We start from the raw sequence: 12170 nt of genomic DNA, 5'->3' as shown, positions 1-12170 counted from the left end.
GCGTGTCAGTAAATACAGCTCTGTAGATAGACACACAGTCAGGATTAACAGAACAGGAACGCTCCATGGCTGTCAAAAGATGACACCATAGGGTATATCATAGTTTGGTCAAAGCAAGAAAAGCGAAAAGGGTTCCCAAAAAAAAAGAAGGCAAGAGAGGCGAGAGGAGAAAAGACAGAGGGGAATGTTCTATTTCACTTCCCCTGAGCAAACATGTAATTTCCATGATTTCTTTTTAACGACTCTCTTCTGAAGCTAGTAGGTACTGATTTATGAAAAGCTGTAAAAGATCAGGTGGAACCCTGCAGGACGTCGTTTACAGCTGCCGGGATTGCAACCCATCTAATTTGTCTGGTAAAGTGTGAGCTCATGGCGCACATCACCCAGACCATCAATTTGATGTTCAGACCTTCTGTCTAGGGGCTGGGTCAGGGGGAAATAATGTGTGCAGATGCTCTGAAAGTCCAGCTTTCCCTTGGTGCAAGAGAGGAGCCATCACTGACTCTTAGCGGTGAGACGAATTCCTGTTCATTGATAAACTGTCCAGATGTCCTCTCTGAGGAGGAAAGTAACTAATTTTTGTTTGGAATCCTACAAGGAGAAAAATGATATTTTACAGTGCTGGTTATTCTGAGGTCACTTGCATTAAAATTAGGTCATATTTTTATCCTGATGATACTTTGATCCAAGTAATAAACATAAAAGCTCTTTTGGACCACTCTAATTCCTAATCCTAGAGACCTGTTCTATTTCAACTTGTTTATACTTTTATTTCATTAGTGATTCTTGAATCAGGCCTTTTTTGTTAGATTTAAGTTGAAAACACAGACTAGGCTGGGGGGGAAAAAAAAAAACAAAACACAATTTCATGCTTTATCTCTAAGAACACTTCATAAATACTCTTAGCAATGTCTTGGGATTCCAGACTCTGTACCCAGAAAACTATAAATAAAAAGCATTGGCTCTCTGTGGGACAAACAGTAGCCAGGGAGATGCAGGCTATACAGCTACTGAATAAAAATATTCTGATCCTGATTATCTAACCTGAGTCTTAAAGTGAAGAGTGTTTAAAGCTGTGTATGTAGGTGTCCAAGATCTGTTTTTATTTCGAGAACAGACTGCAATTTATCTTCTGTCCTCAGCTCAGCTTTTTTATCAGTGTGGCCATGCTGTGCTTTTGCTTCTTTAATGTTCTGAGGGCAGAGCAGGCTTCTAGTGTTTTCTGTTGCTTTTCTTTCTGATTACATCTGCTCCCAGGACACAAGGTCCATAGTTGATGCCAGTGGCCGTGGTCATTTGCCACAGGACATTATCCTGGCTGGGCTCCCGAGGGAACATAGTCAGGCAAAAAGTGTGCTATCAGAGACATCATTGTGAAATTTGATGGTGAATCTACAGTGATGTTATGTCCATTTGTGATTTTCAAGTTAAGACTTTCAAGCATCCAACAAGCTCTTTAATTGTGGCCTGTGATCCCAGAAGGGAAGAAGATATTAAATTAATTTTATGATCCTGAAAGAAATAAGCTGATTGATAGCAATTGACAAAACATTGAAAGTGTAAGGTGTTGTTTAGTAGGTAGTAAATAGTAAGAGTTACTGTATTGGCAAGCTGTATTGTTCTTCAGAAGTCTTGGCTTAACTAATGTGGTGTTTCCTGATCCAAGTGCAAGTCAGATGTACTGCAGTAACATGCTGTTGTAGTGCTACCAATCTTGATGAAACTTAATAAAGACTTTTGCTGGGATTGCAATGTTTTATTTGGATTTTCTAGGCTGCTGATGAGCTTAAATTCATTGCTGTTTATAAAGATTTTCTTCACTTTAGAGACTACAAATTTTCTGGTTTTTTTCTTTTCCAGTTCTTAGAGGTGGCTTGGATTTGGGCTAAAGAGGGTGTTTTACAATCCAGATCCTGTAATCCACCTATTATACTGCAGAATCACTACCTTTAAGTTATGGTGTTAGTCTTACTACCTTGCATTTTCAATTTTTTTTCCAGTGACAAAAGTAATTTCAGGTGGATTTAGCTGTAGCCGTCAGACTGTTTTGAAGGTGATGTTTCACTAGGAGAAAAAAATTATGAGGCAGAGATAGGTTGTAAAGTTGCAGTGCTAATAGATTTGGACATCTTCTAGTTCGGCCTCCAGTGCTCATGACTCAGGCTATCATAGTAACACAGTTAAGCAAATACTTAATTTTTAATCCTATGATAGGTACTTAAAATAAAGCATGTACATTTCTGAATGGAGGCTAAAAACCTGTCCAGTATGGGCATGTGTTTGTCAGAGGAGGGGAAAATGCAGAAATAGAGTTGGTATGTTTTATAATATCTGACTAGTCAAGAAAGTCTTTATGGTGCTAATTAGCACTGAGAGAGAAAGGTAATTAAAATTAGTAAGATGTCATGCCAGTGTGAAGTCCTCTTACCAGACAGAACTAAATTTCTGGATCAACCTGAGAGCTACCATTTCTGCCATTTGCAATATAAAAAGAGAGGGTTAGTTGCAGTATATTCCTTCTTGATTAAAAAATCTACATTTAATCATTCTTTTCAGAAAGCTATTATTTTTCAATAGCTTCAAGGTAGATTTATGCAGATGGAAAAATGTTTAAATGGGCAAAGTTGCATGGACATATAGGCTTTTTTGATTCATTGATTTGGTTTTGTTTGTTTCTTACTGCTTTCTTCCTTGTTTAAGTAGAGAACTTGGATGCGTGTCATGTCAGTTCAGCATCCTTCATGAGTACCAAATGCAGGAGATGATTCCATTCTCACTTCTAAACTATTTCAGTGTGATCCTTATGGAAGTTTAATTCTTTGCATGAGCATCAATTTTAAACCGAATATGGCAACTGCATGCTGAGTTTGTGTGAGTGTATTTAATAACATTTCCTCCTTTCTGCTTCTGAACACTGCAGAATCCAGGTCTCATACACCTATATTTGTCTCAAAAATTCCCTTAACATTTGAATTTTGGACTCTGTACAATGTTTTTAAAGCCACTAGTGTCTTATTTGTGGATCTAACTTAGTAGCAGTATTTAGGATTTATCAGTGGACTGCAGAACATTTGATAAGTGTAAATTCCACCAATGTGCCTAACTTCGAGTCGAGAGTGTGCTTCAACATGAGCAATTTGGACAGTAGACTGTGCATCATTTGTGTGTTTTTTGGGAAATGGTGAATCACATAAATGTAAACTAAATGAGGGTTGGTTTTGCTAATTCTTCTCACATTAAATTGCAATGTGACAATACACTTCATGACTTGATGATGCTTCAGTGATTTAAATGTGGGCATGAGAAGCCAGAGCTCTTAATCAAGATGGTTATACAGTGTTGCTCAGAGCTGTGAGTAAACATGGTGGCCTCAGCTGCAGATAATTTCCACAGATGAGCAGAAGAGCCACATCTAGCCTGGAAGCTCCTGCTGTTGCCAGTGCTGTTTAGACACAAAATAAATCCACACTTATCCCTGCTCACTAACTTTCATGGTACTCTTTTTCTATTTCAGGCCATCAAATCTTCTCCTGGACCAAAGTAACATTGACATTTCAGCCTTCCGCACAACAGGTGATTGGCTCAATGGTTTTCGGACAGGACAGTGCAAAGACATTTTCACAGGCGTGGAGTACAGCTCCTGTGACACTATAGCCAAGATTTCTACAGAGTAAGTTTGTATTGACTACCATTCTTCATTGTTGGATGAAGTTGGATGTAGAAGTTTAAACATAAACAGAAGTGTAGCTTTTTTACATGGAATTTCCAGTGTTTAACCAAGATACTCTTACCTACTCTTACCCTTACCTAAGATACTCTTGTACCTAAACGGACAATTGTAAATTCCTGTTGTTGCTGCTATATACTTGTAGGAAACATAGATGCTCTCCTCATTGTTTGAAGGCCAGGATCCCATGCCTTTTTCTCAGTGATGCCAAGGAAGCATCCAGTTTCTTCTGATACAGGAGCACCATGCATCATTCACTCACAGCTTAGGGGTTTCTCTGTTGAATGTGCGTATTCTGAATTTTATATGAATGATTCTCTGCAGCTGGCACGTGTGCCTATCTTTTTCTTTACTGCCATTCCACCCAGCCAGGTGAGACAGTGCAAGCTCTTTTTACCTGCTTTCCTTCTACATGCTAACAATTATTCAGGTGCTGAACTCCCTCCTGCCTCCAGTTTTGAGATTTAAACATGCTAAACTTCAAAGTTTGCAACTTGTAAGTTTATTACATTTAAATGCAATCCCTCTTTGTTCTTATGATAAGGAAGTGCACCTGAAAAGGCATCAAGTACAGTTATGAATTCTACTGCCAAAGGAAATCTTGACTCCCCGTTGGGCTAGCTGGATACGTGACAAATTATGAAGAAGTAAGCAGCAGCTGCAGTATCCACAATTAAACACATCAATGCTGTTAATTAGTGTATTATTGCAACCATTAAAAGGCTGCTAAAGCTTTTTTTGTTAAAATTACCCTTTGGGGACAGTGTAGAAATCCTCTAGGAATGCCAAATTTCCTGTGAGCCATGGGTTAATTAGCCCTTCATAAGTGTTAAGCCACTTCTGTGTTGCACAAGGAGCAAAGAGACAGAGGACAGTCTGGAGAAACAAGAGGTGAAAAACAGTATGGAAGCTGGAAGCTTCGCCACATAGCCAAAATTAACATCTCAGTGCTGATACCAGAATTAAGATATGTGTTCAGAAAGCTCAGAGAGATGTCAGCACCATTCAGGAAAAGCAAAAAAAAGGTGGAGTTGAAAATATGCAACTGGCCCAGAAAATAAACCTTTTGTCCCTAAATCCCAGTGTGTGTCTGCCTGGAGAGTACTGCTTTATTGTCTTTTCTTCCAGATAAACTACCACAACAAGGCTAAATGAGTTTTTACCTTTTTTTTTTTTTTTTTTTTTTTTTGTGGCCTTGTGCTGTTCTCATACAAGAGCTCTCAGTATTTTTTTAATACCAGCAGTATTGCCATACCTGGAGGCTCTTCCAACACACCAAATGAGGATGAACAAGTTGACTACTGCTCACTTCAGCACTAGGAAACACAGAGATGATATGGTCACTCACACAGTACATCTTCTCTTTTTTGTTTTCCAGTGACATGAAGAAAGTTGGTGTTACAGTTGTGGGGCCTCAAAAGAAGATTGTTAGCAGTATCAAAGCTCTAGAAACTCATACAAAGAACAACCCTGTTCCTGTGTAAGGTGCCAAAATGAAGTTGCTTAGGAGAGGAAAAAAAGAGAAAACTTGTGACACAGGGCAAAAGTGATGGCTGGTAAACAGCAGAATTCAAAGAAGTTTTTTGCAACAGCTTTGGAAACATAATGGTTGAAATTTCAAACCCACTAAGACACTCAAATATTGAGTATAAATGCCTTAAAAATAAGAGCAAACTTGTTTTCTATCTGTTAATCCTAAAGGGTGGGTGCTCTTGACTGACTGTTAATGCAGATAGTAAGTTTCAAAAGAAAAAAAAATGTAAAAAATTCTTCCAAGTAAAAACCAGTGATACTAAAACCTCGAGCCATTTGAAAATTGACTGAATAACATGAATAACCTATGGACATAAAAGCTGTGTATTTGATCTATACAGCAAACAAGAAGAGAGAAAGCCTTGCAGTATTTTTATACAGAAGAGATCTGTAACAGGTATTTTATTTCTTTAAAAACAAGGAAAATAGAGGACTATACCTCACAACCTCTCTGGCCATATTTACTATAATGTCATTGTAACTTACGATTTCAGCTTCAGAAAGGAACACAGAAATGAAGTTTGAAGTGACTTGGAGTTAGCTGAGAAAAGATTTTCGCCATTATGTTAGCTTTCCTAATTGTGTTCATTTAAATAGTAACAAGTCTTAATTCTGAAGAGACTTATTTATTTCCTTTTTTTTCTCCATTATTGCTTGTAGTTATGCTTACATACCTTAACCTGGCTGTATAGTGGCCAAGTGCCAAATGTTATCAAAACTTAATGGGTTCAATCTAAGAAATCATTTGAGGGTTAATTATTAGATGACTTTATGCTCACAATATTATGTATGAAATACAGAAGAAAAGAAAGATGGTCTTTTTTTCCAGTTATGACACTAGACAAGTCATCTGGACTTGTTGAGATTGCTTTCATTTGCTGTGAGTGGTATTTTAATCTGGGCTTGAATTTTGGCCAAGTTGCATGTGTATCAATCTCTAGATCAGCACCCATCCCTGTCAAGCACATGCATCTCATTTACTTCCCAAAGGCCTATCAAAGTAAGGAGCCCCATTTCAAAGTAGTTCACAGGTGGATATTAGCCTAGCAAACATAAAAAACAGTCATGGTTGCATCCAGCATTAAGTGGGAATACTTTTTGAGTTCCCTGAGCAGTGGCGCATTTCTGGTTTCTATCTCTGTTCCTGCTGCTGGGAACTGGGAGATGTACTACTGTGTGGGCAGCCACTGGTGGTTACACTGAGATGGTGACTTGAAGCCAAGGATAAGTAGATGGATTAAGAGAATGACTGAAGCTTGTGAATTGGGAGTTTGGTTTGTAATTTTACCTAAGGCTGAGCTAGAAGTCATCTGTCCAGGTGTTGCTATCCTATTGCTTTTTGGCACAGGCTCCTTAGGCACCTGCTCCTTGAAAGAAAGCAGAAAGGAGCCCATCTGTAGGTGGAAGTTTCCTAATAGAAAAAGGAGCTTGGAGGGCGAGAGTTGAGAGCCTTCCCCCATCTTCAGCATCTTCCCAGTAGCAGACTCTTAAGGTGCTGCCCTGGAGCATTGCTCTTTACTCTGAAAATGAGTGATTTAAATCTCAGTGTGAGGCACTTTTTATGCTATGTACAGGCAAGCATCCTTAACACTCTAGATGTGTTTCCAGACACACAGATGTCAGGCTTTGGACAGTAGTGGAAACCACACTGATTCCCAGCTTGCCAGGCAGGAATCTAGACCCAATTCTGGTGAATAGCATTGAGTCCCTGTAAGGCTGTCTATGAGGCAGATAGGTACATGGCACATTGCCTTCCACTGTACATGCAAAAGCAGGTAAGTAGTCATGCTTGCTTTTTTTCCTGGTTTGGTTTTTGAAGCTCCTTGTATAGGGCACTTAAGTAAGGGAGGAATCAGTTCCTAGGATTTATATGGCTGAATCAGCTTTTAAATTGTTCTTCATGGGTACAAGACTTAGAAAATGTAGAGACACGGGGTTTATCACCATTGCTAAACAGAAACAGAATTAGAGATTTCTTAATGAGGGCTGTCAGTGAGCATGCTGTAAAGGGCTTGGATTGAAACACACTCACAGGGTAATGATTAGTGATATTTTCTGAAAGAAAAATGAGTAAGCTTTAAAGTAAGTTGTAACAAAAATGGAAAATCAAAAATAAAAAAAAAAGGAAAATAAAGCACTTAAGATGTAAAGAACATTTCCTTTCTGCTACAATCTATTGTGAAATGCAGCATACTGAATAGAAAAGCTGTATTTTCCATTTCTTAGTTCATTCAGAATCTTTCTTCAGCTTGAGATTGCTCTATATCAGACATTGTTAGTGAATTTAAGTCACAAAAATCCATTGTCTTTGTGGGGACAACTTTTTTAACCTGTTCCTCTTGACATTTCTCTTCAGCTTTATTGTGCCACTGAAGAGTAGGGGCAAAGGTTGCTGGGGGGTGGGAAGACATCTGTGAAATGCTTCTAAAAACACAGAATGGGTTCTTAAGAGTTTTAGATGATGAATGAAAACTTTGTAACAACCACCCTCCATTTTTTCATAGTATCACCTCATGTTCCTTGCCCACTGTTTGAGGATGCTCAGCATAAAAGATTTAATCTCACTGATGCTTGGGAAAAAAAAAGAAACTCAATTTTACTTTTCCTTTGTTTGTTTGTTTTCTCCGTTAGGAGTAGAGAGTTTTAAAATACATTTAGTTTTCTCTCCTTATCAAAAGTTGATTTGTACTGTAAGTGGCCTCGGTTGCAAGCATCCTATACTCCCTGTCCCCTTGTACATATGTATACATAGCAGTGTACAATTCTTCATTGTGGAGTAGAGATACTAGAATTCGTGTGGCCATCTTCCTGTACAGGACTTGCATTGGTTATTGACATCAAGCAAAATGCAATTACTCATAAAATGACATGCCGTATTATTGGTTTTGTATCTTTAAATATAGTTTCCAATTTATTTATTTCTGTTAACATATCTAGTTTTGTGCTGTTACTTAGCATTCAATAAGCAATGTATAGATGTGATTTGATTGGCAATATGTATTTACTTTTACTTGTATTTCAAAGCATTACTTACTCATTTAGATTATATATTGTGCAATTGTAGATGGCCTCTTACTAATGTAAAATGATTTGTAGTGGAAACATTTATATTTTTATAATAAACATAATGAAAGTATTTTTTACATACTGGAATACTGAGGTGATTGCTTGGAGGACAAAGTAAATTTATTTGATTAGTGTGATAAAATTGTAATTAAATATGGATAAATTCTGAGTGTTAAAGCATGGGTTCAGAGTGAAAGCTAGATTTTACCTGTATTATCTGTAAAAAGAAACAAACAGTGCAGGTTTTAATTAAACAGACCAGCATTTGTGCTAAGCTGACATTCATCAGTCAAAGACTTTTCTCCATGGTTATGGGAAAACATTGTCTACTACGGCCTGCCTATGGGATAGTAAAAAAGCTGTCATTTATTTTAGTTGTGTCAAGTATTTCCAAACTTTTGCTTTTTTTCCTCCCTTGCCAGTGAACCTCTTTTAATCTTATTACTATGTTCAATCCAGTAAAAGATGTACTTTTCAACAAAATAAAAAAGCCCACCGCATACTGTAATTTAACCCCATGTACATTTCTTGCCTCTGAGTATCTGTATTAGATAACATTTTTTTTTTCCTGTTTTGTTGTGTCCCTACCAAGCTGCTTTTATGTGCTTCACTAAAGTATGGTGGCTCTGAAAATGCCAACACACAACTCGACTTTGCATCTTCTGAGAAAAATAGGAGTGGTTTGAATATCTGCAAGTTACTTGAGGAGTAAAGTTACAGGACCCTTCTGTACCATAAATGATTTTGCATGCTTCTGTGTATTACTTTGCTTACTGGTGCAACATAATGAATGATACAGCTGTCCTGGAGCCTGTAAGTTGATAAACTTTGTGAACATGGATGTAGCACACTTTTTTTTCTTTTTTTCCCCTGCCATTTTTTCATGCCATCTGTAATGGAAAGGGAAATTGTGCAAAAGAGCTACCCAGAAGTATACAGATAAAAATGGGACTTAACTTTAAATGGCAACAGCTGATCTGAAATCCACCTGTTCATAACGTTAGTGGTACATATGCTTAAATACAGTGGGTATATATGGTGTTGTTTTAACTTCTAATGAGTGGCTTCAATGCTATATGTGAACAACAACAGGGAAGCAGCTCTAAGTCAAATCTATGCATCCTGCAAACTAATTATATTTTGAATAGGTTTCATTTCAGCAGCTGCGTTACACTGACTTGAGTTCCATCCCTTTAGTGTTACTAGTACATTGTATACATATCCCAAAGGGCATGGTGGATATTAATGATTTTATAATTGTAGCATTTATTGTAAAATGTTGTTAATATTCACAAGCAGTGCTGGAACACCAGTAGAATAAATTCACTCACACAGTAGCAGGACAAGCAAATGCTTTGCAGCCCATCACAATGCCTCAGCTCAAATATGGGAGGAATAAATTGCTGATAATCAATTGCATAAATTTGGATATGCCTTTTTTTAGTAATTTACTTCTTAAGGAAGGAGAGACCAGATATATATATGCCCAGACCTAGATATATATACCAATAAAAAAGCCTAATGCAAAATAAAAATAAATAATATAAAATATATCTATCTATCTATATATATATATATAAAAAATAAAATAAAAAAAAAAGCAGTGCAAAATGGAATGAGACAATTACTTCTGCTGTCTCAAATACACCACCCCCATTAATTCAGACAAATATCCATGCTATTGACTACCCCTCATTTCTGAATCACTGTAATACCTCGGATCCTTTCCAAGCTGTCCTTTTTTGGCCAGTAATTCCCCATATGTATGTGTGCACTCAGTTTTTTTTCAGCTTCTCAGTCCAATTCTTTGTGCCTTTCTTAATGAACTGTATTTTCCTAATTCAAAAATATTTCTCATACAAATATTTCTCTCAGCCTAGATTCATTCACACATGTAACCATGTACAGGCTTCTCACACTGATTACTAATTCAAGTGGGGAACAGCACAAAATGCATAGAACAGCCTTCTCATGGCTTCTTTGTTATGTTTTTCAAATGGCCAGAAAATCTCTGGTAGATGAAAAGTACTCAGTACATATGATTTTTCAGCTTACTTTGCTTTCACATTACGGTGGTTTTGTAATAGCCCGTGTTTCCCCTGGTAGCTCATAAGAATGTCACATGGGATAGCACCAGAAGTCTTACTAAAGACAAGACAAATTACATCTACTAGGTTTTAGATTATCCTGTCACAGAAATAAATTATACAGGTTTGACATGATTTGTTTATTCTTGACAAATCCTAGTTGGTTTCTGAAGAACTTGTAATCCTCCAGCTGCTTTGATATGTATTGTGGTGTGTGTATATATATATGTATGTATCTGAGGTTAGCATACCTCCTCCATAATTGGCTGGCTCTGCTTCCTTCCCCTTTTAAAGGTCAGGATGATTTTTGTTCCTCTCCAGTTGCCTGAACTCCGTGACTTGTCCAAGAGAATGGCAAGTGGCTACCCTTGGACTCGCCCCTTCTGTTGTATAGTGAATCTCACAGACTGAAAATTTGAATGCATTGATCACTTCTTCTGACTCCTAGGATTTGTATTTGTAAAACAAAAATAAAATGCATACAGGCAGATGTATGCATTACAGCCCAGCCCTCCGCATGGAGCTGGATTTTTCCTCCTGGCATGAGGCCTGCTAGAATGAAAAGCAATCATTTAGTCTGACTGCTTTTGTATGAGAACAGAATATAGCATTTAATTTTAAGGCACTGAGCTGAAATGGAACCAGAAAAACCCACTTATATGCTAAAAACAATTTGTTAAAATGGAAAATAGAATAGAGGTCTGGTAGCTTTGTGCCATAGTTTGACCAGACATTCAAATAAGCATTGCTGGTTATAAGAATTTTCCTGTCGTGCCTCTACCCCATGCAGCAGAAATGAATCCTTGGGTATAGTTTACAGCTTGAAGTGATTTATTTTCACAAGGTAGTCCACTCTTTTCCCTTGCATTACTTTCTGAGCTCCCATCTTCCCTCATGCAGTTCAACAGGGTGAAAAATTAGGCTCAAACCACAGAAGTTTTGTGTGTCACAGCACCTCTTCCTCCTGTAGATTTTCCTTGGTACTCTCCATCTCTTGCTGTGCCCACCAAGCATCTTTCTGAACCCACTCCTCTCTGTGCTGGTGAAAGGGAATGTCTTTCCACTGTGGCTTATAACCCAACTTACTACAGCACCCAAAAGTTAGGATGGGAAATGGTTGCAACAATATTTAAAGGCAAAGCACTATTTCAAAGGTTGAAGTGATAGTTGTCTGCCTTGCTGCACTTTTCATTTCTGATCTCTTGATATGCAAGTTTAACTATGTGGAGTTCCAGCGGATATTTAGGGTTGCCTGTGATTTTTTTCCTCATAAGTCATGTTCAGTGTCGACATTTCCTCCCACTTAGGATTTAGAGTGGTAGAGTAATACTTTTAGCTACAGAATATCATTTTAATAAAAAGAGATGATGCTTAAAACAAAAGCACATTTAAAACCAAGTGGTTATTGAGGGGAGTAGTGCCTCTTGAGATCATGATTTGGGCAGTGAATAGGTTTCCCACACGGACAGTCTAGTAAAATAGGGATCCTGGATGTTTTCCCCATCTTTTCTGCCATATCTGGGTGGCTTTTGCACAGCTAGATAAATATTTGTTAGCAGGTTTGGTCACTGTTAAAGCATACAACTTCCCCTCAACCCGGCTGTCAGCTATTCAGCAGCAGTGATTCCCTGCTTTTAGTATGCCCCTTGAAAGTAGCATCACCTTTTATTATTTTACTGGTTTTAATCTCCTTCCTTTACTCTCATAAAGGGTTTTGGGGGGCTTTAATGGAGGAATAATCCACAATCCCCAGTTGT

The 12170-nt window shown here is 37.7% G+C and overlaps 1 protein-coding gene across 1 annotated transcript in view; it reads left to right on the top strand.

The window, feature by feature from the left end:
* The window catches only part of EPHA3 (EPH receptor A3), a 225425-nt gene extending 219956 nt beyond the window's left edge, over positions 1-5469 (top strand). The window contains exons 16-17 of the mRNA XM_030456308.1: positions 3515-3670; positions 5106-5469. Coding sequence (XP_030312168.1) covers positions 3515-3670; positions 5106-5211 — 262 coding nt within the window. The 3' untranslated portion in view covers positions 5212-5469. The remainder of the gene's footprint in view (positions 1-3514; positions 3671-5105) is intronic.
* Positions 5470-12170: the final 6701 nt, after the last annotated feature.

This window comes from Calypte anna, chromosome 1 (genome assembly GCF_003957555.1).
Source record: "Calypte anna isolate BGI_N300 chromosome 1, bCalAnn1_v1.p, whole genome shotgun sequence".
Lineage (NCBI taxonomy): Eukaryota > Metazoa > Chordata > Aves > Apodiformes > Trochilidae > Calypte > Calypte anna.
The sequence above is the reverse complement of the archived record's forward strand: the minus strand, read 5'-3'. Positions and strand labels throughout refer to the sequence as shown.